This window comes from Balaenoptera musculus, chromosome 6 (assembly GCF_009873245.2).
Source record: "Balaenoptera musculus isolate JJ_BM4_2016_0621 chromosome 6, mBalMus1.pri.v3, whole genome shotgun sequence".
In the NCBI taxonomy this organism is placed as follows: domain Eukaryota; kingdom Metazoa; phylum Chordata; class Mammalia; order Artiodactyla; family Balaenopteridae; genus Balaenoptera; species Balaenoptera musculus.
In genome coordinates this window covers 84,263,012-84,290,861 of record NC_045790.1, presented here as the reverse complement: position 1 = coordinate 84,290,861, position 27,850 = coordinate 84,263,012, and the positions used below count along the sequence as shown (strand labels likewise).

General features: G+C 40.0%; 1 protein-coding gene and 1 pseudogene across 1 annotated transcript in view; one reads left to right on the top strand and one right to left on the bottom strand.

Moving 5' to 3' along the window:
• The first annotated feature begins 612 nt into the window (after positions 1–612).
• LOC118897491 lies at positions 613–948 on the top strand (annotated as a pseudogene).
• A 16,246-nt stretch (positions 949–17,194) lies between these two features.
• The window catches only part of NR4A3 (nuclear receptor subfamily 4 group A member 3), a 36,816-nt gene continuing 26,160 nt past the window's right edge, over positions 17,195–27,850 (bottom strand). Inside the window, exon 8 of the mRNA XM_036856569.1 lies at positions 17,195–17,620. Coding sequence (XP_036712464.1) covers positions 17,373–17,620 — 248 coding nt within the window. The 3' untranslated portion in view covers positions 17,195–17,372. The remainder of the gene's footprint in view (positions 17,621–27,850) is intronic.

Genomic DNA, 27,850 nt, shown 5'->3' with positions numbered 1-27,850 from the left:
GGTTATTGTGGTCAGATGTAGTGATGAACAGATACAGAGGTGCCTAGCAGGTCCATCTTGTCTTTTCCCATTAGCATTTAAACATGTCTTTCCAATCTTTAAAAATCTCTCCCTTAACCTCATGGACCCTTCCACACTACCTTGTCTTCTTTCATGTTGACTGTGTCCATTTTCACCTTTCTTCTCAATCCTCTGCTACTGGCCTATCACATCCTTCCCCTTAAAATTGCTCTCACTGTTCTTCTCTCTATACTCATTTTTCCCCTGGATTTCTATAACTATTATATGCTGATAGTGCTCAAGAATATATCTATCCAGGTGTCTCCCGAGTTTCATACCTGCATATTCAATGGTCTACTCAGCGCCGCCACCTGGATGATAGGCACCTACAACTCAGCGGGTCTATAACTAAATGTGTCCTATTTCCCCTCAAAACTATACCTCCTTCATATCTCAGTGAATAGCACTGTCATCTACTCAGGTGCCCAAGCCAGAAACCTGCCACTCTCTTTGCTTAGGTTTCCTTTATCTTTTGCCTGCAATGATTATTATGTCATTCTTCCTCAAGTTGCGAAGCTCCAGTTCAATAATACAACTAGGTCTCGGGCCAAAATGGCGAGCAAGCCTGCTGTTGCAGCGTCAAGTAAATGGCTGGAGGGTATTTGAAAATGGTATTACAATGCTGCCGGGTTCAATAAACTGGGCTTAATGTGAGATGATTCAACATATGAGAGTGATGATGTAAAAGAATCCATAAGAAGGCTTCCTGAGAACCTTTATAACAACAGGGTGTTCTGCGTTAAGAGAGCACTGGACCTGACCATGAGGCAGCAGATCTTGCCTAAAGAGCAGTGGACAAAATATGAGCAGGATAAATTCTACCTTGAACCATATCTGAAAGAGGTTATTCGGGAAAGAAAAGAGAGAGAAGAATCGGCAAAGAAATAATCATGTAGTTTAAAAATCTGTGGATGCAGCCGTTCTCAAAGTATTTTTATGAAGTTGGTTAAACCTGGAATATACAACGTAGAACTATCTGGGCTGTAAATGTATTATTTTAAATAAATGTCTATAATAATCATAAAAAAGTAACACAACTATAATGTACCATACAAACGCTATGGTTTATTTTCAGTATAGATCTGTATTAACCCTGAGAATGTGGGGTAATAGATTTCCATTTTATGGGAGAAGTTGCAGCTGATAGTGGGCTGAGATGAACAAAAGGAAAACATGCTTGCACAATAGTGGACATTGTCAGTGTGTTAGACCTGGTGACAATGCTATTCTTTCCACAAATATTTATTAATTTCCTACCATGAGCTAGGAACTGTGCCTACAGGATATGCTTCCAGGGCATTGATTCACTGTGTACTTTTTCTGGGTCCTGCACATGTAGGGGATACAAAGATGAAAAAGTCATGGTCACTATGCTTAAGGGGCTCTCAGCTCTCTTCATCAAGACCCATGTCAAATGATATCTCAGATGGCCCTTTTTAATGCTGAGCTCCTCCCACAAAGAGTGCTGCAGTAAAGTTCTTTCCGGGGCCTATTATTTTCAAAGAATAAATTAATTTCAGAGGAAAAGAAAGTCAGTCTAGAGACATAAGTAGGCTGTTGTCCAGATGCAAGGATTCTGGAAAACCACCACCAATTTAAAAAGCTATATGCAAGGATTCTTTTTTTGGCGACACATAGGGACCGCCTCATTGGGACCTAAGCTAAACTGCAAGCAATCTCAGTAGTGAATTCAGCCTTGTGCTCAGCCCTTTCCCAGAACCTCTGGCTTAATTATGAGAAGAAAACCTATTTATTCTGAGACATCACCACTTTGGGATAAATTCCTGGAAGCCATCATGAAAGCAAAGGGAAGATCTTTCTCAGAGTCTCTTCTCTGGATTTCTGAGAAAGAAGTGTTTCGTGTTTAGCCTGTCAAGTTGCTTTTCATTTCAGTCCATGGATTTGCCCCTTATTTAATTCGCTTTGAACTTAGTTCTCCCTGTTCATCCAGAGGCCTGGGTCTCCTATGGGAGGGTAATTCAACCTTTCTCGTGTCTTCCTCAGATATCATCTTTCTTTGAGCACATTCTTCATGTTATTAGTTACAAAATAATAAAAATAATAATACTTATATACTACCTTACATTTCACAAAACTCTTTTCATGTGTTTTAGTTCATTTAATCCTAATAGCATCACAGAAAGGCAGAGCCATGAGGAACCTGAGGTTCAGTGAAAAGTAACCTAAGATCACATAGCTGTTGGATGACAGACCTCACAAAGAACCCAGATATTCTAACTCACATCTTCTTTCAACTATTTCTCCCTATATTCGTCCAGTGGCCAAAGTCATTTCTAGCCCTGATCCATTTCATTTCATCCTTCATCCATTTATTCTGAAATCTGAACAAAACTATGTTCATACTGCGAGCCAAGGAACACTGATGTCTCTCCTGGGGATGAGCTTGGTTGTAGGGACCCAGGAAGCCCCCCGTAAGCCAGGACTCCCAGGACCTACCAAGAACAAGAAAATGCAGGAGTTCTCCTGAGGCAGGGGTTCTCCACTTTGGCTACACATTGAAAACAGCTGGGGAGCTTTAAACACTACTGACGCCTGGGTTCTAGCCCCAGAGATTTATATTGAATTGGTCTCGGGGGCAGCCAGGCCATTAGATGTTGAAAAACTCCCCAGCTGATGCTAATATGCAGCCAAAGTTTGGAAACATTGCCTGAGGGCTTCCACGTGTTTACCTGTTCCTTGTAGGACCTGCGGACTCATTCTCTCTTTCTCCCTTTTCTAAATGCTTATTACACCAATCATATATGGTTGTTTAATAAAATCTAGAAAATGCAAGAGGCAGGATCAAGATGGTGGAATAGGAGGACGCTGAGCTCACCTCCCCACAACGAACCCATCAAAACTACAACTACATATAGAGCAACCCTCACTGAGAATGACATGAAAACTGGCAGAATGACTCTCCTACGACCTAGACTGTAACGAAAGGACCACACAGAGTCTGGTAGGAGGGAAGGAGAAGTGATCTAGTCAGGACCTGCACCCCTAGCGGGCGATCCAGAACAGGAAGGGGATATCACAGGTTTGGGGATCCTCCCTAAGGAGTGAGGGGTTCAAGCCCCATATTAGGCACCCCAGCCCTGGGGTTCAACACTAGGAACATGAGCTGGTTTGAAAAGATGTGGGGCTTACCGGAGGGCTGTAAGAAACCGAGACTCTGCTCTTGAAGGTCACGTGCACAAACTTCTTGCTCCCAGTCCCAGTGTGGAGGCAGCAGTCTGAAAAGTGCCTGGTGCTCTGAGGGGCTGCCCCCCGCCCCATACTGGGCTCCTGCTTCCAGCACCTCCTGCTCCGCCGCTGCTCCCCGCGAGGGCCGAGGCCACCACTGCCAGTGAGCGTGCTCACACTTGGAGGGAGATGAACCAGCTTGGTCTGGCCCTGCCTCTAGCCAGGCGGGAGCCCGCCACTGCCATCCTGAGCTCACACCGGGGAGGGAGCAGAACCAGCTCAACAGTGTGTCTCCAACCCCCTCAGTTCCAACACCTCTGACCCCAACCCAGCCTCTAACCAAGCCCCACACACTGGGGGAAAATTGGAACCCGCTCAGAAGTGCAGCCCCAAGCCCTCAGGCTCTGACCATGCTCCCAAGCAAGGTGGAGACTCCATCACACTGGGGAGAAGCCCAACTTCCTCAGAGCTCCTGCTCCAGGCCCTCTGGCCTTGACCCCACCCACGATAGGGCGGTGACTGCCTTTGAGCCCAGGAGAAACTGGTGCTGGCACCTGGCTCTCTGCACCCAGCCCCGCTGATTCCAGCCCGACCTCCCATCAAGGTGGTGGCTGCCAGTGCGGGGGGGAAGACATGGCCCACGCTCACTTCAGATCCAGCTCTCCCCCTAAGGCCGCTGGAGACACGCAGACTGCATTGGGACACTCCCACACAAGGACATGCCTTCAAGACCAGGATAGGTAACTGTTTCACCTAATTTCATAGAGACAAACAGAGAAAGGTAAACAAAATGAGAAAACAGAGGCAGATGTTTCAAATAAAAGACCAAGATAAGGTCCTTGAAAAAAACCCTAATGAAACAGAGACAAATAATTTACCCGATAAAGAGTTCAAAGCAATAGTAATAAGAATGCTAACTAGACTTGGGAAAAGAATAGATGAACAGAGTGAGAAATTCAACGAAGTACTAGAAAATATAAAAAAGAACCAGTCAGGGGCTGAATACAATAACTGAAATGAAAAATACGCTAGAAGGAATTAATAGCAGATTAGGTGATACTGAAGCATGCATAAGCGATCTGGAGGATAGAATAGTGGAAATCACCCAGTCGTAACAGCAAAAAGAACAACAAATTAAAAAAAATGAGTCCCTCTGGGACAACATCAAGCATACCAACATTAACATTCAAAACATCATAGTGCTGGCACAAAAACAGACACATAGATCCTTGGAACAGAAGAGAGAGCCCAGAAATTAACCCATGTACCTATGGTCAATTAATCTATTACACAGAAGATAAGAGTATACAGTGGGGTAAAAACTGTCCCTTCAATAAGTGGTATTGGGAAAGCTGTACAGCTACATGGAAAAGAATGAAATTAGAACATTTTCTCATACCATCTACAAAAATAAACTCAAAATGAACTAAAGACCCAAATGTAAGCCTGGAAACCATGAAACTCTTAGAAGCAAACATAGACAGTACACTCTTTGACGTCAGTCTTAGCAATCAATATCTTTTTGGATCTGTCTCCTCAGACAAGGGAAACAAAACCAAAAATAAATAAATGGGACTTAATTAAACTTAAAAGCTGTTGCACAGCAAAGGAAACCATTGACAAAATGAAAATACAACATATTGAACAGGAGATGTTTGCAAATGATATGTCTGATAAGGGATTAATAACAAGCCCATACAACTCAATATCACAAAAACAAACAAGCTGATTAAAAAATGGGCAGAGGACCTGAACAGGCATTTTTCGAAAGAAGATGTACAGATGGCCAACAAGTACATGAAAACATGCTCAACATCACTAATCATCAGGGAAATGCAAATCAAAATCACAATGAGCTATCACCTCACACCTGTCAGAATTGCTATTCTCAAAAAGACAACAAATAACAAGTGTCAGTGAGAATGTGGAGAAAGGAAACCCTAGTATACTGTTTGTGGGAATGAAAATTGGCATAGCCAGTATGGAAAACAGTATAGAGGATTCTCAATAAATTAAAAAAAGAACTACCATATGACCCAGCAATTCTTCTACTGGGTATATATCTGAAGAAAACGAAAATACAAATTCAAAAAGATATATACACCCCAATGTTCATTGCAGCATTATTTACAATAGCCAAGTTTTCACCAACAAATGAGTGGATAAAGAAGTTATAATGGAATATATATATATTAATATATATATTATGGTATATTAGCCTTAAAAAAGAATGAAATTTTGCCATTTGCAGCAACATGGATGGTCCTGAGGTTATTATGCTTAGTGAAATAAATCAGACAAATACTGTATGTTTTCACTCATATGTGGAGTCTAAAAATTAAAACAAATGAATGAATATAACAATACAGAAACAGACTCATAGTTATAGAGAACAAACTAGTGGTTACCAGTGGGGAGAGGTGTGGGGGGAGGGGCAAGATAGGGAAAGGGGAATAAGTGGTATAAACTTCTAGGTTAAAAAATAGGGGCTTCCCTGGTGGCGCAGTGGTTAAGAATCCGCCTGCCAATGCAGGGGACACAGGTTCGCCCTGGTCCGGGAAGATCCCACATGCCGCAGAGCAACTAAGCCCATGCACCACAACTACTGAGCTTGCGCTCTAGAGCCCGTGAGCTACAACTACTGAGCCTGCGTGCCTAGAGCCCATGCTCCGCAACAAAGACGAGCCACAGAAATGAGAAGCCTGCACAACGCAAGGAAGAGTAACCCAGGCTTGCCGCAACTAGAGAAAGCCCGTGTGCAGCAATGAAGACCCAACACAGCCATAAATAAATAAATAAATAAATAAATTTATAAATAAATAAATAAGACACCAGGGTGTAATGTACAGCACAGGGAATACAGCCAATATTTTATAATAACTTTATATGGAGTATAATCTATAAAAATACTGAATCACTATGTTGTACACCTAAACTAATATAATATTGTCAGTCAACTGTACTTGAAGTTTTAAAAAGTAAGAAAAAGAGAAAGAAGTAAAAAAACTAGAAAATATAGATTAATCGTTGGAGAGTAATCATAATTATTCCACAGAGAAATAAATACTGTTAACAATTTGTTAAATATCTTTCCAGAACTTCTTTCTATGTATATACAGATAAATAAATAAACCAATACTCTTTTTTAATCAAAAACTACCTGGGTAAACTCATTGAGGAGTCTATGAAATAATGCTAAAAATAATTACAACTAGCATTTGCATAGCACTTTAGAGTGGCTAATTCTCACATGAAAAAATAAGAACTAATTACCAATTATTCAGCATCCTTTTTGAGAATCAGTGTCCCAGGTGCTGAATTAGACATTTACTTTAGTCCTCTATTTGATATCTCTCATAAAGTCTGTACAGTCCCCATTTTACAGATTATCTAAGTCTCAGTGGAGTGCCTGAGTTCACTTGTTAAAACATGGATTGTGTCATGGTTTTACTCAGCACTGTATCTCAGAGCATAGCTCAGTGCCTTGCACTGTGCCTCGCAGAGAGTAGGCACTCATACATAGTTAATGGATGAAGGAATAATTAAATCACATGCCTTTTCATTAATTCATACTGCCTCTGGTTGATGCAGAGAGGCTTTCTCCAGAGGAGATTTACTTCCTGGGCCTTCATTCTCTGGCAGTGATTGCTCACCGAGTAGGGATTTCACGGCTCATGGAAATGTGTCTATGTTATATTCATTATCTAGGGCAATGGTTCTCAAACTGTGGCCCCTGGCCCAACAACATTGGTGTCACATGTGAGCTTGTTAGAAATGCAAATTCATGGATCCCATTCCAGACCGCTGAATTAGAATTTCTGGGCACGAGTCTCAGGAAGCTGTGCTTTAATTAGCTTTCCAGATGATTCTAATGAACGTTAAAATGAATGTTAAATTTTGAGAACGATGGGAAATAAATGAATTTCTTCTTGTCCTGAGACTCACAATAATAGTATAGCTTGGCTGATTGGGTGGATGGAGGAGCCATTTATAGAGATTGGGAAGACAGGAGGGGCAAGTTTGGATGGAGATTGGGGTTTGGTATGTTAAATTTGGAGTACCCGTGGGATATCCAGGTGAAGCTACTTGGAGGCATCTGCAAGGACTGAGTTAGAGATATAGATTTGGGAGTGGTAGTTGAAGCCACAAATAAGAGTGCCCAGGATAGTGGGAAGCACTGGAGAAGAGGAGGGCCATTGACATACCTTAAGTAATAGCATTATTTAAGGGGAGTAGGGGAGAAGTGCTCAGAAAAAGAAGAATTTGAGGACAGTCATTCTTCCTTGTGAGTGACTTGCATCGGAATGTTTGTCTCATCTTCCCCTCTGGATTATAAGCTCCTTAAAGCCTGGAACTGTGTAAACTTTAATAGGTCCCTCAAACAAAAGTACATTGCTGCATAGCCTGTAAATAATCAATGAATTCCTACCAGGATTCTGCTTTGCAGAAATCCAATGTGATCAGAGCCATGAGCAAGATGTTTCCCCCAAAAGACACATATATAATTTCCCAATGGACAGTGTGGCAGATTAAAAATAAGTGAATAAATAGAGGGCATCATGTGTAATCCACTGATATCTATGCTAATCACATTAATCAGAGTGAATTAATTACACCTGAAAACATGCAAAGTTAAATTCCTTAGAAAATCAATTCATTAAACTCATATTGGAATGCACAGTCAACAACCTCTATGTTTAGAAACTATCAGCGTGATTTGTGGCAACTTCTGATTTACTAACGAAACTGCTTAAAACATTTTTAAAGGCAATTGCAATTACTGTCTGGCATTTGATGGAAAGAAATCTTGTCAGCATTGTCCCTCGTGTGTCAACTGTCACAATTTTCTAAAAATTTTGAGGTGAAAAATAGGCAGGCTCTACTATTTGCTAGCCTCGATTAGAGTTAATTCAATGTGTGTCTGCAAATAATAGTGTTTAATGTAATCTCTCTAATTACAGATAAAACGCATTTTCAGTCATGCTCATCACTGACAGTATTTTGGGATAAGTTAAACTGACAGCTGCTTTCTAAAGGGAAGGGAAAAAAACAAACCTTCCTTGAGGTTGTGTTGATTTTCTCTCTCTCTCTCTCTCTCTCTCTTTGGCATTGAAGTTCAGAAAAATATGAGACTAGACACTTTGGCTCTAGATACCAACTTCGAAAATCATGACATAGTCTATCTCTTGGGAATGTGATGTGGTTTCCATCTCCCACTTCCATCAATGAATATCTAACTTGAATTTACTAAGTAAGCATTTCTAAGGGTTTCTGGTAAACCAGGCACTGTGCTAGGTACTAAGGATGATTCTACCAAAACTACCCTCCACAATGGCTTCATGAGTCAAGTCAAGCTTCCTACTATACTAGACATGATAGTTACAGTGCCACTATATTTACAGCCCCTTCAGATTTAAACTATTCAGGTCACAATATTTTCTGAAGGGTCAATGCATGTTCCTCTTCAACCACAGCTAACTGATGGGGTAGGGAGATGGTTCTACTTCTAGAGCAACACCAGAAATAGGGATGACATCAGCAGTACAGCAAGACAGTCCATTAACAGAGCTAAGCAAACAGAAGTGGGAAACTGAAGCCAGAGCTAATGTAAAAATTGGCAGAATTTGCAGATATCTTGAGGAGGTCTTTGGACCTCACTATTTGTGGAATAGGGAGTTCAAAACAATCCCTTCTAGATCCTAAGGAGAAGAGGCCCCAGCTAACATGTGGGTTACAATACCAATCAGACATATTCCAGGACCAGCCCTAGGTACAAGTCATCCTAAAATATCACCTATTATGATACTACTCTTGATTCTTCTCCAAGCTGAAATTTCCACCCATAAAGCCACTTTCTGGGGCCAGACAATAGTAATGTTGTCTCTAGAAGGCCACTGTCAAATGCCATCTGGAAGGAGAGAGTGGCATATAGGACATAGTACACAGATGACAATATCACTTGTATCCCATTGACCAGAACACAGTGCCAAGACCACCCCTAGCTGCAAGGAAGTCTGAGAAATGTGTTTATCCTGAGTAGCCATGTGCCAGGCTAAATATTCTATTTCTATGTAAAAAGGTTTAACAGTTTCTTATGAAGTTAAACCTATCCAGCAATTCCACTCCTACGTATTTACTCTAGAAAAATGAAGCATGTTCACACAAAGGCTTGTAGGTAAATAGGCAGCTCTATTCATAATTGTATAAAGCACAACATGGTGCCATTTTATAAACGCTGAGTTAGCAAAAATAAAAAATCCTGATGAATCCAAGTGTTGGGGAAGATGTAGAACAGATGGAACCCTCATACAATGTTGTTGAGAGTGTAAATTGGTACAACCACTTTTGAAGAATATTGGTATATCCAGTAAAGGAGAAGATTTGCATACCTTATAACCTAGCAATTCTACTTCTTGGTAATCCTAGAGCAGTGATTCTCAAGCTTTAGCATGCACCATAATCACCTGGAGGGCTTATTAAAACACAGATTCTTAAGCCCTATCCCCAGAGTTTCTGATTCAGTAGGTCTGGGGTGGGACCTGAGAATTTACACTGCTAGCAAGTTCCCAAGTGATGCTGATGCTACTGGTCCTGGGACCACACTTCGAAAACCACTAGCCTAGAAAAATTCTTGCCTATGTTTATCAGGAGATGTGTGCAAAAATGTTCCTGATATTATAGCTTGTAATACTAAGAATATGGAAACTTAAATAACAACTTAAAAACAACTTAAATAACCATTGACAGGACAGTGAATAAAGAAATTATAATGTATTAAAAGAAGTACTACAAAACAGTGAAAATTAATGAATTAGAGCCATATGATATCATGGATAAATATATTTAAAAAATTGAAGTATAGTTGATTTACAATGTTGTGTTAGTTTCTGGTGTAGAGCAAAGTGATTCAGTTATACATATACAGATTATTTTCCATTATAGTCTATTACAGTATACTGAATATAGTTCCCTGTGCTATACAGTAGGACCTTGTTGTTTATCTATTTTACATATAGTAGTTTGTATCTGCTAATCCCAAATTCCTAATTTACCCCACCCCCTTCGATAACCATAAGTTTGTTTTCTATGTCTGTGAGTCTACTTCTGTTTTGTAAATAAGTTCATTTGTATCATTTTTTTTTAGATTCTGCATACAAATGATATCATGTGATATTTGTCTCTCTGTTTGACTTACCTCGCTTAGTATGATAATCTCTAGGTCCATCTATGTTGCTGCAAATGGCATTCTTTCATTCTTTTTTGTGGCTGAGTAATATTCCATTGTGTGTGTGTGTGTGTGTGTGTGTGTGTGTGTGTGTGTGTATGTATATATATATAGCTCACATCTTCTTTATCCATTCGTCTGTGGATAGATAAACATTAATTTTGAGCAAAGAGAAAAACAAGTTGCAGAAGAATATATACCTTACAATACAACTAATATAAAATTTTAAAAGTGTAACTCTAAACAGTAAATTGTTTAGGAATATATACATATGCAATGATAAACCAAAATTCAGGCTGTTGGGGAGAAGGGGGGAATATGATTAGGGAAGCATAGAGATTCCAACAGTTCTAGAGTTGGGTGGTGAGTTCATAGATGTTTGTTATATTACTGTTTTGTATGTATAAATCATTTTATAATTATTTTTTGGTTTTAAGTCAGTTTCATTTTTTGTATATATGAATTATTTTACTTTTTTCTTTTCAATCGGTTATATTTTTCCAATTTTATATTATTTTAGTTTCCCATAGAATCTCTTGGCAATGTAAGAAGCAAAAATGCAAATATATAAGGATGTACTCTTTATTTTTTTTAAATAAGAGGAAAAACCTAAGTATGTTCATATGGACAATGAAACATATGAAAGCAGCTATGTTAGGTTAGTATATTTATGTGTCTTTTTTTTTATATATACTTATAAACACCTTTGTATAATTCTGAACAATTGATTAGAAACTGGCAAGAAAAATGTGCAAGGATGAAATGATCAGGGGGAAGAAATTAGGATTTTAGGAATAAAAGGTAGAAAGTGTGTTAGGAGACTCATATGTTCAATGGGCAAAATGAAGGCCAGGCTGCTGGGAAGAGAACAACTCTGAGATGGTCAAGGACTGCCTGGCTCTCTGCATTGCTCCAGCAACTCTCTGCAGGGACGAGGAAAGCAGATTATGGGGCTGATGAGGCTGGTCTTTGTGGGTTTACTGAACGTGGTCAGAAGGGAACAGAGAAGTGGCTATAGAATTTGAAGGAGGACGACCTTTAAGCTGTTGACTATAGTGCTCAGTGTAAGTTTTAAATCAGCTGGAAATTGGGAAGTTGGCTGGGGCAGGAAAGAGTTGTGAGGGGTTGAATGATTGCAGTCCATTCTGAGTATAGAGAACATTTGTGTTTAGAGGGGGAAGCATCAGAAAGGGATTCCAAAGGTGGAGCAGGGCTTCATTATTACAAGGCTCTGTGGGTCTAAGGCTGGTGAGGGACAAAGTTAGAGTACCTGGCGAAAAAACGGTGGGGGTCATGAGTCAAGGAATCTGAAGAATTAGTAGGACAGGTGATAAATTTGACAGAAAGAGAAAATGAGGTTGTGTCACTCTGTAGGCTAGTAGCTCTGGTGCTTGGGTAGAGTTTCTTACCACTTGCTGATGAGCAAGGAACTGAGGGTAAATGCTCTCTCTGCTTCAGAGAGGAACAGGGGTCTAAAGACCAAGCACCAGGAAGACTGCCAGGGGTTGCAGAGCCATACGGACATGTGTTCAAATCCCATGGGCTCTTGGGCAAGGTACTCACCCTCTCCTAGCCTCTTTCCCCATTTTCAGACAGGGAATAATGACACCTTCTCAGAAGTAGTGAGCATTAAGTGTGATCATGTATGAGCATATCTACTGGAGTATCTGGCACACATAATAGATGCCTAATAAATGTTGAGTCTCCTCTTCTCCTCAAACCAAATGCCCTTAGAGCCCCAGCCTGGAGGATGACTAGCATCATAGCAGGTAATCGGGTAAAGGGCCAGTGATCCTTGGGCTCCCAGTTGGAGCCATGAAATGCGCAGAGTTAAAAAAATAAAACAGGAATGAGTGTGCTTGCAACACTAACCAAACAGAACGCACAAACAAAAAGTATTGTCTATGTTAGTGTCACGGTACAACTCAGCTATGACCCTGAGGAATAATTTTCTTAAATATATTTTGAAGAATTTTGTTCATGGTGAGGGGTGTCATATAATAGAAGGTGCAAAAATCCTCTTTGAAACATGATGAGATTTTCAACCCATTGGGCTGAAAGTATGGGCTTTTTCAAAGAAAAGTATGGGCTTTTTCAAAGAAAAGTATTTGGACAAGATGATGGACCATTTAATACTCTTAGATTTCAGTCTTTTCTGTTTTTGATTTTAGTCTTTCCCATTTTTCTCCTAGTCCTAGAACAAAGGTTTATAAGCAGCTTGCTCATGGAGCTACCTGAGAGAAGGAAATGGGGAGGGTCTGAAATCAGTGCCTAAGGCAAAAAAAAAAAAAAAACACAAAAAATCACATATAATCAAGATTATCTTTGAAAATAATTTACATAATACTTAAGCTCAAAGGTCAACATTTAGCCAAAAGAATTGAAAGCAAAGTCTTGAAAAGATAATATTTGTACACCCATGTTTATACCAGCATTATTCACAATAGCCAAAAGGGGGAAGCAAATCAAGTGTCCAATGACACGTGAATAGGTAAACAAGATGTGGTATGGAATATTATTTCGCCTTAAAAAGGAAGGAAATTCTGACACATGCTCCAACATGGATGACTCTTGAGAACATTATGTTAGGTGAAATAAGCCAGACACAAGAGGACAAATACCGTGTGATTCCACTCATATGAGGTACCTAGGGTAGTGAAATTCACAGAGACAGAAAGAAGAATATTGGTTACAAGGGCTGAGGGAGGGAGGAATGGGGAGTTATTGTTCATTGGAACAGAGCTTCAGTTTTGCAAGATGAAGAGTTCTGGAGATTGCTTAAACAATATGAATGTACTCAACATCACTGGATACTTAAAAATGGTTAAAATGATGTTTTATGTGTGTTTTACTGCAATTTTTTTTAAAGTCAACAATTAGCTTCTTGCGTTATCTTTGTGAATTTAACTTATGCAAATTCAACCGCAGGCAAATAAATGCCCCTTATCTAGAACTGATCTTCCTTGCCTCCCTCCCCATTCAAACCAGACTTTTGCCCCTAGAGTCCCGGAAAAAGGAGCTTCGCCACTCCCCCTTTCTTTTTTCCCTTTGGGCCAAGCACCTATATTTGAATTTGTATGCAAGATGGTGCTCCGCTGTATCTCTCATTCTCTTCTTACTGTATTTTATAGTTGAGGAAATGAAGGCACTGGCAAGAAGCAGGAAGAAGGGTTTGGCTCCTAGACCACACACAGCACTTAGAAAATACTCTATGCATGAACTAATGAAGAAAATCATGAGAGCTCCCACGTTTCTAGTTTTGAGCTATCAGTGCACACAAAAAAACCATATTTGTACTAACTTGGAATATGTGTTTGGGGTAGAGCTGAATAAAAGTTGTATTTGCATTGCCCACAGAGGGGTTTCTAAGCAATGTAATAGTAATGGCTTCAGCAAAAAGGCAGAGAGTACCAATCAGTCTTTGAGAACTCTAACCCTGATTCTTGTAAATTCTGGTTCACAAACAACTGATATCCTGTCATCTTGATATAGAAATAAATCCTTCATACCCCTAAATGATAAGTTTAGGCAACAGATTGTTAGCTCCACTTATGTTATATACAGTTGAAAGCAAAAACTTCATACACTGTGCATGTTTGTATCTCCTCAAAGCACCCAACTGTGCTTTGCCTGCAGGAAGTAGTCAATAAATGGTTATTGAATTTAGAATGTCCTTCTTCCCAATCAGTGAGGTTTAATATATTTCCAATTCAGAATGCCTATTAATTTTTCAGCATTAGTAAGCCTTTTAAAAAATCCATTTGGGGTATGTTTAAGAGTTCACAGCAAATACCATTATATAAATGGTTAAGAAAATACTGTTAAATGAAGCGTGCTTATTCAACACACCAGTAGCCATTGATAAAATGTAATTTAATTTAATCATTTAACTTTACATTGTTAATGTACAAGAGCATTTCTTTCAAACACAGGTTAACACACACTAAAGAGCAATGCTGTTAGAGGAGCAGAGAAACTTTGGAAAACTCTGCTGTCTGAAATGAAAGCAAGGCACTCTCCATTAACAGCTGGTGGATTCCTGATTTCCGCCCACAGAAGGCATGTTCGCACTGAGAGAGCTCTCCCACAAGGGAAGAATCACCTGCTTTAATTCTTGCTGTCCTCCTCTGAGCTAGTTTGGTCATCCACTCTGTATAAACTTGTGTGTCAACATTAAGATAAAAAAAGAGACTTGAATTGATAGATGACTTGGTGGGGGGCTCTCATAGTTGTAATAACTATGGAAGACAGAAGAACACTGGCTATAATCTTTATTTTTCAGCACTAGTGTCTGGACCTATAACTAAAAACCTTCATTCCTTCCAACCAATCAATAACAGCTAAAAAGTCTTTCCCTTAAATCTGATGGGTGTAAAAATGAAAAGTGACAGCATTTCTCTAGGGCTCTGTTTTTTCGTTTTGTTTTGTTTTTCCTTTACAGACATGACAAAAAAACAAGGATTAACATTCCAAGACTAACGGTGCACAAAAGGGTTATATGTATGCACAGTATTTCTAATTTATCCAAATTCATTTTGAATTTGGTCTGAAGCTACCTTGTATGAAACGTTAGCTTTCCTGATATTTAATAATGTTTATTGTGTTTGCATATAAGCTAAAAAAAATTACTGCAAAAGTACTACTTTTTCATGGTAAAATGTAAATAAATATTAGTGGTTATTTCTAAAAGCCTGTTTCCCTATAGGTGCAGTAAATTAAGTAAAAAGACCATGGAAAGAAGGATTAGGTCCTAGTCTTGATTCTGCTACCAGCTGTCTGACCTTGGGTAACTCTTTGCCTTTTGCTGGGCCCCAGTTTTCTCCTCTATGAATTTCAGAGTGCGTGGACTAGTTGACAAGTCAGGCCCCTTCTAAGTCTAACATTCCAAGATCCTAACATTCCAGATCCTATCATCTTGATATAAAAATAATAATCTCTCACAAAAGCTCACACAAACATAATATATGATCAAATATCAGAATGACTCTTGGAAAAAAACATATATGATTTGCTATCTCGGCTATCCTTTGCAGCAATTAGGCAATTCATTTGGCATTTGTTTGATTGTATAATTTAATGACAATATAAACAGCATAGTTTTGTTCTTTTTCCTTTAAAAAGACTAAAGCAAAAATGATTTAAAGCTAACAAAAACTACTGTGACATCAGTTTGACATTCAAAGTTTGTTTCTTAGCAAAATGGCCAAAGATATTTTGACTTGATACAGAGTATATAATATAAAGACCTTTAGACCTAAAAATCTTCAAACATTATTTGAATTTAGCAAAACATAAGCAAAATTTTAATATCAAAGTGCTAAACAGTACTGCCTTAAAAGTCACTGCAAATGAACCAAAAAATAACCGCATGGGAAGTAACATTTATTGTACAAATGGTTAATAAAAAGACACATTATAAATATATATATGTAACCTGCTATATTTATATATATATTTGCTTATTTAATTTCTAATTGGTGTATCCAAGTTCACTGTGAACACCCCATTTAAGTACTCTGTAACTCAGCTTCCAGGAGCTGGTGGTCTTGCAATAAATACAGGCAAAGCTATTACAATATAACGTGCATACAAATGTTTATACAAATAAGGACACTATGCAACAAATTATCTCATAATAATATGGCATTAACAGTATAAACATACAAAAGGGAGTACGAACACGGAATGTTGAAACGCAGCCCACTAATCCTTTCTAAGTACTTACATTCACACTATTTTTTTTTTATAATAAGACTTGCTTGTTCTCCAAAATTGTCTCTTTAACCGATAACAAAAATTAAATTATATATATTTTAAAAACCTTATTATCCCTGGTGCTTACCCTGTATGATCCATTCCTACTCATTTGCATGTTCTCATCTAGGGTTCAAACGCTTAAAACTCATTGAATGCTCCTGGGGCTTCTGAATGAATGTGTCAGTCAGTTTCTATAACTGAAGAAAGTTTAGGGAACTCCAGCTGGATTTACAGAACATGACAAAAAAAAAAAAGCTGTATGCAATCCATCTTATAATCTGAGCCCCCTTTAGGACAGATGGACAGTGAGGGCAGGGATCTGTATCCATCAAGAATGACCTAAATTCTTGGATGGACCATACCTCAGAAGGGTTCTAAAGGGCAGGTGGACAAAGCCTCTGCTAGGAAAATTAGCATGTGTCATTTGCTAACATGACTGCCTCCTTTCAATTTCCATATAAAATAAAGGAGAGTTAATAAACAAGACTTAGTAAGACAGCACTTTAAAAATTGCACTTGTATATGGAAGCGAACAGCCATTATCATTTTGCTATGTCTGATTTATAGGTAATCCTCCATCTTTCACCATTTGTTAAAATAAAATAAGGAAGAAAGAAATTAGGAAGAGGGAATTTCTGCTTTGTTTGCACCACATATGTACCCTTGATACAAGAAGTGTACTCTAAAGGGATCAATCTCAAGACACATCCTACCCTGGCGAACAACCCTTGGCTGTTCTTGTTTTTAAATACAAACCAACTATAATTGTATTCCCCAGAAAGAGTTTTAAAACAGTTATTATTATTATTATTTTTTTCCTGCTGGGATAGCATTGTCCAAAAGTGCTTTGTTAGCAATTTCTTAGAAAACCCTCATGAACTATACCCCACCCCCGCAACCCCAACCCCAAAGCCTAAATATAAAACACAACCCCAACACAATACTCTGCAAGTTTTCTGGCTTTCAGTTGTAAGGAAAAGTGCCAGGAAAAAAAAAAAAAAAAAAAAAGGTCTTTCATTTCTACAGGAGCTTGCTTTTTCTCTTAAGGAAGGACAGAAAATGGTAGGTGTCCAGACCCATCCCTCCGCTGCTTGGCAAGCGGCTGCTAGCACATGAGGCAGCTCCCTGCTCAGGCTGCTCCTGCTCAGAAAGGCAGGGTATCCAGGAAGAGCTTGTCGATGATGGAAGGTGGAGACACCAAGTCTTCCAGCTTCAGGTAGAAGATGCGCTGGAGGCCCAGGGTGCAGATCTTCCGCAGTTCTACCAGGGCACGCAGGACCTTGGGCTCGGTGGGCTCCAAAGCTTGTCCCTTACTCTGATGCTCTTTTAAGCTGCTTGTGATCTTGTTGCATAGCTCCTCCACTCTCTTTGGTTCTTTTAACCCATGTCGTTCTGCAGAGGGTTAGAAAAGGATAGAAAAATTTAGGAGGCAGTTACATCTTAAAAAACCCGGAATCCCTGGACTTCCCTGGTGGCTCAGTGGTTAAGAATCCGCCTGCCAATTCTGGGGACACAGGTTCGAGCCCTGGTCCGGGAAGATCCCACATGCCGTGGAGCAACTAAGCCCGTGTGCCACAGCTACTGAGCCTGTGCTCTAGAGCCCGTGAGCCACAACTACTGAGCCCGTGTGCCACAACTACTGAAGCCCGCGCACCTAGAGCCTGTGCTCCGCAACAAGAGAAGCCACCGCAATGAGAAGCCCGCGCACCGCAACGAAGAGTAGCTCCTGCTCAACACAACGAGAGAAAGCCCGCGTGCAGCAACAAAGACCCAACGCAGCCAAAAAAAAAAAAAAAAAAAAAAAACCCAAACAAACAAACCCTGAATCCCTAATGGAGGCCTGTGCTCTGTTCTGCCAGTTGGGATGGCATTTTACAGCCAAAGTGCCCTCCCTCTTAGAGGTAGTTCATGGCCTTTGGTATTAAGCAACAACAGGGATTGAATCCCAGTCCTGTCACTTACTCACTGTGTCCCCTTGAGTAAGTCTCTTAACTTCTGAGCCCCAGTTTCCTTATAAAATGAAGATAATAATCATACCCAATTCAGGGTTTCTGGGAGGATAACCTGGGGCGAATAATGCAGACACAGTTCCCGTCACAGAGCCACATTGAGTGAATAACAGGGTGGTTACTATTTTGCACACATTATCTGACTGAGGTCTTCCAAAAGCCCCATCAGGAAGCAACTCTTTTTCAGAGTGACATGGAAACACATCCAGGCAAATGAAAAAATGTTCCCATCTTGACACACTGGGTTGGTAATGCGGCTGTAATTTCCATTTGTTAATGCAAAGGCCGCCCTGCAAGACCTGATACAAAGTGCATTCTTGTATTTTCATGCTAACCAGCATTGAGAAGAATCCAGATTTTCTTTTCCGTGTTCTCCCAGCCCCATACTCCTATTGACCTACACCTGGCACACACCTACACCTGACCTACACCTGGTACAAAATACACGTTCCTCTGCTGTGGAGACGGAAAAGTCAAAGAGAAGAGAGGAGGCCCAGAGGAGGTGGTGCAAGCATTTTATAATGTGGCAAGACATGAACACCAGTATCTTATATTTTATAAAATAATGTATAAATTATCTCCATGTTAAATATTATGATCTCTTATTTTGTAAATAAGGTTAAATGGTTTTCCCAAAGTCACACAGCTGCTAAAAGCTGGGATTTGAACCCAGTCTTCTGAGGCAGACTCTGTCCTCTTGCTCCAGAGCAATGTTGCATCTCCTTGCAAACAGAAAGGAGCATGACATCCAGTACAAATCAGTTTGCTCTCCCTCAGCATGTAGATATCAGAGTCTCTTTCCTGAGAGAAGAGCTTGGCCCCTGTTATCTTAGTCAAAGTTTTCATCTCTTGGTATATTTACATGTAAAATAATAATTCTTGAGAGATGGAAGATATCCATCCAATGGGAAATCAAGTACTAGTTTTTAATTTTTCCTACATTAATTTTTTTTTTAGTTGGGAATATTTTTGTTAGAAAAGTTAATTCCCAAAATCATCGGAAAAATGAAGCAACTATCTAGACACATTTTTTTTTCTCTTGCCCTAAATAAAAGGAGGCCCAGGAATCAGGAGATCTGCATTCTTCCCCAACTTGGCTAGTTGTGTATGACTTGGGGAGTGCCTTCCTCTCTCGAGCCCCTATGAAAAGGAAGAGATTGGATTTAATGACCTCTAAGGTCCCTTCCAGCTCTGATGCACATTTGTATATATTTATAATTATATTAAAATACAACCATGAAAATTGCCAGCAGCATCTCAGAGGGCTGTAACTTACAGGTCTCCACTCTCAGTGCAACATAATATAGAGAAAAGGTGACTGAACTTGGAGTCAGACAGACCTGGGTTCCATTTTTGGTTCTGTTACTTACTAATCATGTGACCTAATTGCTCTAAGGCTCAACATCCTCCTAGGAAAATGGGGATTAAAGGGTGGTAGATACACAAGTCTTTGTTGTAGTCTTCTTCATTCTTTTCTGTGTTTCTTAAATATTACACAATGAATTGAAAGAAAAAGTGTGATTATAATAAAGCTCGCCTCCATGGTTTATTGTGAGTTTCAGCTAAGAAGATGCTACATAAAAGTGTTCTGCCAACTGGAGAGTGCTACATGCATGGTACAGTCAGCCCCTAAGACAATACCTGACACATGGCAAATGGTTGGCAGCTGCAGGGTCAAACAAAGGCGATAAAGTCCCCTGACTCCCAAGCTTTGCCGTGCAGGATTTTGCTTTCCCCCAGGAAGCTATTAACTAATCAGCCCAGGTGCAAAGCTGTCCTCTATGGTTTATCTTTACTAAATACATAGTCCCCTTGTTTTAGTCTCAGAAGAAGCACTCAAGAGTGAACTTCAACAGCAATGGTGCTCTGCCTAAAGTTTTATTTTCCCCCCAAAAGCAAAAAAGCTGGCTGCAAATTTGGCAGTAAATTTCAAGCGCTATAAAATGTTCGTAGCCTCTGACCAAGTAATCCCATTCTTGGGAATTTATCTGAAGAAAACACTGAACAGAAGAATAAGACTGTATGCATGAAGACATTTGGGGTAGCATACCTATTTTAAAAAATGGAAAAAGATAAAGGGAAGAAGAATAGGGGAACTGTTAAGTGAAAAATGGTATGCCCTCATAATAGAAGATTCTGTAGACATCAAAAAGGACAAATATGAAGGATGTGAAGCGACATGGCAAAATATATAATATCACATTAAATAAAGATTAGAATATAAAATGGTATCTAAGCTGTGATTCCATCCATGTAAAAATTATTTCTGCATATAGAGAAGGATGAAAGGAAACAGAAAAGTGAAAATATTCATGAGATTGTCAGATAACTCTTTTCCTTTCTTTTAAAATATCCAGGTTAACGCTATTGGTATAATAAACAATGTTAAAATAGAACAAACTGGGATTTGGTCCTCTGAGAAGCCCTCTAGTTGCTGTAACACGATCAAACAGTCATCTTGCTGATAGCAAATTCTATTAAATACTGACATATATCAAATTAGGTTCATAATGCAGGGAGAGATGCTTTTCCCAGAATAAAATAACCATCCATTGATTTAAGCTTTCCCTTCCTTTCTGTGCCTCATGCCTTGCACTATATTCAAGATCCCATATTCATTATCAGGATAAAGAAACTGAGCAATGTGTGGGCTGGATTTCAGGAGGGGGTTGATTATGGAACCTTGTAACCAGACTTTCTCATGGCCAAACTCACAGAAGGTGCCTCGGAGTTTTCCCTGCTCTCCAACCAGTTGCGACTGCTCGATAACTATGGCAACCATTATTTATTCAGTGAATTCAAGTGGAGATCGATACCTCCTGCCAGCTGGATCAAGCCTAGGCCTGGAATTCCTTGAGGAATTCAGAGACACTCCTGTTAGAAGCCAAGGGCACCTTCTTTGTTGTTTTGAACAGCTACTGGATTTGTGGCTTCTTTACTCTTTTAAAAGGGCTGAGATAAAATTCAGTCTCCAGGCAAACTGCTGCCAGCAGTCAGTAAGATTTTCAAATCACTTGGGAGTCACTAAGTGTCTGGGACCTTCCGAGTAATTTGAAATTCCTTAAAACCCCAATCACTGACATTTTAGTTTAAGGGACCCCCTTTCATCTTGCAGCTTGGTAAACATGGCTGCAGAGCTGATATACAGAGAGTTCATAAATTCTAGGGGAAATCAGACATTCGGATTTCCCCCCTCCCTAGAGAATTATATACAGATTTCAGCTTAAGATCTTTGTCCACCATTAAATAAAACAAACTTCTCAGTATTTTTTGCATTTTGATATACAACATTTTTACCCAATACTTCAGTATTTTAACTCAGCTTTATGTATTCAAAACTTTAAAATACAACTTATAGAAATGGTTACATAATGGATTTATATGTCATAACCATAGAATATATGAATTGGAAAGAATTTGAGTTATTTAGTTCAAACTTTCTCCTAAGACAAGAATTCCCACTATGAGATACCACAAAGACAGTACCTGGCACCAGCTGGACCGGCAGTTCACTATTACACCCTGATAATAAAAATATATTTAATAGCACTTTACATTACATTTTTACTTAGATTATTTTACTGCACCCTCACAATAACCCTGTGAATTAGGCAGGACAAAGATGATCTTTATTCAATGAGTAAGAAGGCTAAGGCACAGAGAGTTAAGTGATTTGCCCATGGTCAAAATTAACAAGTGGCTAATTTCCTTCACACCAAGTCCAGAGATATTTCTATTATACCTGGTTGCCTTGAACACTGTTAGAATGTTCCTCCTCTTCCTGAGATTAACTCAGCCTCCCTGTAACTCCCTCCTACTTTCCCTGTACCTAATTAGCTAATTGACTAATTGCTTCTTTCAACAAATATTTGAGTATCTATTCTGCGCCAAGCAATGTTATAGCCACTGGGGTTAGAGCAGTGAACAAAGCAGACAGACAACAGACCACACTCCTAACCTGCGTGGTGTTAGTATCTAAAGACACTGCTGGGTTCCTGCTCATTCTGGCTATTCATGCCATAGACATCTCTGCTAGGAGAGAGAGGAAGGCAGGCAGTGGGGAGGAGGAGAGATGGGAGGGAGGGAGGGAGAAGGGAGGAAACAGGGAGAGAGAGATCGAGAGAGAGGGGGAGAGACTAATTGAGTGAAATAATAAAGCTATTTAGGTTTGTGTTCATGTTCTTCTCTCTTCACCTAGTTAACATCTATTCATCCTTTAGACTGCAGATCAAATAATTCTTCAGGGAAGCTTCCCTTTTTACTCCCAGTCTAGATCATGTTCTCCTATGGCATTTTCTCTATTTTTTCCCTTTGAATGATATCACAGGTTGAAATCAGATAGTTTTGCGACAATTGCCTCCTCCTCCATTAAATGTAAGCTCCATGGGGGCATAGACTGTACTTGCTCATCATTGTATCTCCAGCACCAAGCCTACTACATAGGAGATACCCAATAAATATCTGTTAAGTGAATATATTAATGGAGGGACCTGTAAAATATATTAAATGAATATTAAACAGGTAGGTTGCTCAGAATAAGCAAGTTGGGAGTTATTAAGAAGCTAACAACAGGAAAGAACTTAACAAACTCTAAAACCTACCACATCAGAAGCTTTGGAACCAGATTTCCTAGATGTGAAGCTTTGCTCTGTCACTTATTAGCTGGGTGACTTTGGGTCTGTTTCCACATTCGTAAAATAGAGCTAATAATGGTACCTGCCTCATGAGTTGTTGTGAGAATTAAATGAATTAAGACATGTGAAGTATTTGGAACAATGCCTGGCATATAGTAAGTACTTAATAAATATTAGCAAGTATCTTCCATGTCCCCAGCTCAACTTTCCCTTCAACTTTCCTTCAAATCAGCCACTTCTGAGTTGGCCTATTAATGATTCCACAATCCTCCCCGTCACTCTCACAATCAAATCTAACAATTTTTCTCCCCGGCTCATATTTAATCCAATGCAAGAACTTTGATTATTATCTCTGCAATGTTCCTTGCACCTATCTTCTCTCAGTCTCACTGCCTCTGGACCAGGTTTTCAATATCTGTTACCTATATTGTTTTAATAGCTTTTGACTGGTCTCTGTGCTTCCCATCTCTGCTGTAACCCATCTCAGGTCCTTCCAAATTTATTTACTAAAGAACATTAAACAAATAACACATGCAGAGGCCTTGGCACAGTGCCTCGCACTGAGTATTTTAAAATGGTAGTTATTGTTAGTTTCATGGAATCCTGATTACCAGTAGGTTCCCTTGTCCCTTGCTGCTCAAGTGTGGTCCCTAGATCAGCAGCATCAACATCACCTGGGAGCTTGTTAGAATCTCAGGCCTTGCAGAGACCTACCTAATCAGAATCCTCAATTTAACAAGATGTCCAGTGATTTGCATGCACGTGAAAGCTGGAGAAGGTCTGTTATAGTCAACCCCAGTCCCCATAAGACGTTTGACCCAGTCTACAACTAGCGTTCATTTAGTCTCTGTTTCATAAACCTCACTCCCCAAGGCAGGAACTCACTGCCCATGGTTGCTTATTCCAATTTCAAATAGTTCTGTCTTTTAGAAAGTTTTTCTTATGTTGAGCTAAATTTTGCCTTCCTACAGTTTCCAGTTCTGCCTCTTAGACCCACACAAGAAATGCCAAATCCTCTTCCTCATGGCAAGGATCAGGGGATGAGGAAAGGGGTGATGATACCATCAGGAGCCTCAATGAGGAAAAGCAACTTCTTTTGATTTTGAGCAGGTCTCCACACAGGCCAACCCAGCAACAGCAATAATACAGGTCCAGCCAAAGGAGAAGGAGAGGAGAGCAACTGGGGAGAGATGTGTGTGTAACTCAGACACCAACTAACAAACAGGACTTCCTGCTCGGAGCTCTACTTCCTTCTCTGGGAAGTCATCTCACCGCTACTTCTCATGTCATAATAACATCCTTTACTGACGGGCAGTCCCAGAGACACTGAGCCCACGCTGATCAGGAAACCACAAGTTGGTCAGCAACCTGTGCTCAGGCTGTAATAGTGCTTTTCAGTCTGTCTGTCTGTCTTTGATCTATTAGAGCAGGTGTCTGTCTCCCCAGCGAGACCACAAACTCTTGGAGGATAAGGGATTTTATGCCTGGCACATAGAAGATGCTCAATAAATATTACTGTGTCAATCTGAATCGAAATAAGGTAGTTCTCAGGAATTCTGACTATTTTCTACTAACAAAGTGGTGGGCTAAAAATAAATAATTCAGATTTTCCTAATTTGGGAAACTTTCTGCTATTCACAATTAACCCATTCATTCAACCAATATTTGCTTTGTGCCAGACACCTTTCAATGCTAAAGTAATTTTAAAGATGAATAAGACTCTCCCTGCCCTTAAGAAACCCTGGGTCTAGTTGGAAAAGAAAGACACAAAGAAATTGCTTAATGTGATGTGCATAAACAATTCTAGGGATGCATCAACATTTTTATGGATTCTTAGAACAGCTAGCTCTACCTGGAAGTAAAACTCCTACCATTTAGGATAATAATAATAAAAGTTTGTCTAATATTTTTTTCTGCAAAGTATACATTAGCTCATTCAATCTTTACAAGAAACCTACAAGCAGACATTATTATCCCTGTGAAAAATGAGAAAACTGAGATTCACAGAGGGTAAGGAACTTGTCCAAACTTGCACAGCTAGGAAGTAAGCAGGGTGAAGACTTGAACTCAGCTCTCCAATCTCCAAATCTCATGATAACCTTTCTCCACTACCTTTTAAAAAAAACAGTATGGCCCTGCCAAGTTTTACACTTAGTTTTCCTTGCAATGTAGCCGATGGCTATATGTGATATAAAAACAGAGTAACCAGGTAACCATTTAGAGAGAACAGTGGAGCTCTGGGAAGACAGGTGGTAGAGGGTGTGGCAGGATCAGCCACCTGCCCCGTTCTGCCATGTCACTGTTTCATTGCCTTCTGCCTCCCCCTCAATCTCAGAATTCATGTTCCAATAAGACAAAGAAAAAGACTACAGAAAGAAAAGAGCATTTTCTACTGACGGAAGACATGAGTAGGGAAAGAAAGCCACGGGGAACATTCTTTTAGTGTAGTGTTTTGCAAAATGGTATTTGGGCACTCAAGTTCCCTCCACCATCTGGTCCAAAACTGCCTTTCCAATCTTATTTCCCTTTTTACTATATGGGAAATGCATTTATAATCCTAGGCCATAAGATAAACATTACATAGAATCAATATTTTTTCCTGAAAATTCTTTACATTTCCCCAAAGTGCAGGACATGCGCTCAACTCTCACCACCAGAAGCAGAGAGACCATGGCCCACAGTGGATTCATGTCTTCTCTCTCACGCTCATTCAAAGACATAGAATCATCAAACGTAATAACTTGTACTCTTTTAATTTTTCTGTTCTTTCTACTGAGATTATATATAGGATTTAAAAGATACATAATGCAACCCCACCATACTTGCTTTTCCCCAAAATGTGTTGAAGTGTTCCACTGCCATGCCCTTGCTATGCTGTTTCCTCCGTCTGGAATGTCCTTCCTCTAAATGGTCTCATTTCTTGATACCACCTCCTTGGGAAGCTATTCATGACCAGCACCTCCACTTTTCTTCACCTCCAAAGTGCTAGCAGTAGTCTGAACTTCCCCTGCACTTTTAAGGACCTGAGCACTCACCACCACACACTGAGTTCACTACATCATCATCATATATGACTTCCTAGTAGACCATACACTCTCTGACAGCAGAATTCACACATGACTCATCTTTGCATCCCTAGGGACTGCCACCATGCCCCACATATAGTAGGTCTTCAGTATTTACTTAGTGAATGGATACTTATAAAATGGTAATTCCACACTAACTTTCTATTTGGGGGGCTTCTTATTTGTTATATGTAATTAACTGCAACTAGATACCACCTCATTGATATTCCATCAGAAGCAAAGCATTTCCATTACTCCTATGTCAGGAATATGTCACTGGAAAAGGGAATGGTTAGGGTAGATGAACTGGGGACCTAAAAACATTTGACAACCACAACTGTGGGGAATTCCCTTTCACTGTGCGAAAGGAGAATGATCTGAAAGAAACCATTTCCTGCCCCACCTCGCCACCTAGTTTTTCACCAGGGCACATAGAGAGAGGTGGAGGAAGAGGAAAAAAAAGAATTAGGAAACAAAGTCAGGTTTGTACAAACTACCAATATTGTCCAGATTCTCAATAACTTTCCTGGAAAGCAAGACTGGTTAAATGTCTAAGACCCCATTTCCTTTTCATGAGTTCTGTGTGGTCTGGAGCAGACGATTTTGGGATGATTTTTCTGCTGCCAATAGCCCCACTGACATTCGACAAGCACCCTTTATGATCAACGGAGCTTATTTAGAAGTCAAGATTTCAGGGTAGCCCATATTCAAATGAAAATTAATATCCACAACAATGCGCACTACTGTTGCTCAGGCACTGCCTTTTCTGCCATTTCCTGATGCTTTCACACATTTCAAACCCCCTCTGAACCAGCAAATCACAAAGAGAGTTCTGCGAGATCCAGAAATGAGAGAAGAGGCCTTCTTTTTCTTGTGTGTTATAACCACAGCACCTGTAACACCCGGCTCTGCACAGGCTGCAGGACTGAGCACAGGATCTGGAACCACCCCACCAAGGACTGGGCCCATTGTAAGTGCCCAGTAACTGCAGCTGAATTCCTTTAATATCACTGTCCTGCTTTGAGCCTCTCTCAAGCATCCAAAGAGATATTCACCAAACACACTGCTTCTAAGGCCACCACCTGATTCCTCATGCCACTGAGTTTGATTTTGGACCACTTAGGGTGTGCAGAAGGGGCAGGCGTGTGTCTCATTTGAGGGAGTCCCTGTTACCATCCCTCCAGGATGGAACATAAGTGGATAAGAGTGCTTATTCTGAATCCAGTTTGGCTACATCACAAACCTAATTTTCTGTAATCCTTACTGCCACCTGAGGCAATAGATATTATTTCCCCCGTTTTACAGATGGGGAAACTGAAGTTCAGAGAAATGCATTTCTCAATAGTACGTACTTACTAAATACGCGATCCCAGATTCTAACCTGGGGATGGTGGTCTCCAAAATCCTTGCAATTTCTGCCATGCTAAACTGTTTCCTCCCTGAGCATGCCTCTGCATAAATAGGCAGTGGATGAGCAGCTATAACTGCCGGACACACAGTTAACTGGAGGCAGGGACAAGACTAGCACCACCTTCTCCTAATTCCTAGTTTGTATTCTGTGCACTGAACTGCCGATCTCTCCAGGTTGGGATTGCCTGGCACCCGCATGCTGTGACCTCATTGTTGTCTATTAATTTCTACTTAAAGGGTAAAACAAAAAAACATGTAGGCCTCGGTCCCTCCTCTTAAACCACAACTCTCACACCTGGACTGGCCTTTTCCCGCTTAGTCTCTTTCCTGCTAAAATCTGTGCTCAAAACCAGCTGTCAGGGTAGACCTTTCTAAAATGCAAGCCTGGCCACGATGCTCATCTCTGTGGATCCCCCACTGCTCTCAAGATAACCCCCAATCTTCTCACCTAAATGTGAAAGCTTCTTCATGCCCTGCCCCACCCTAACCTATCACACCAGTCTC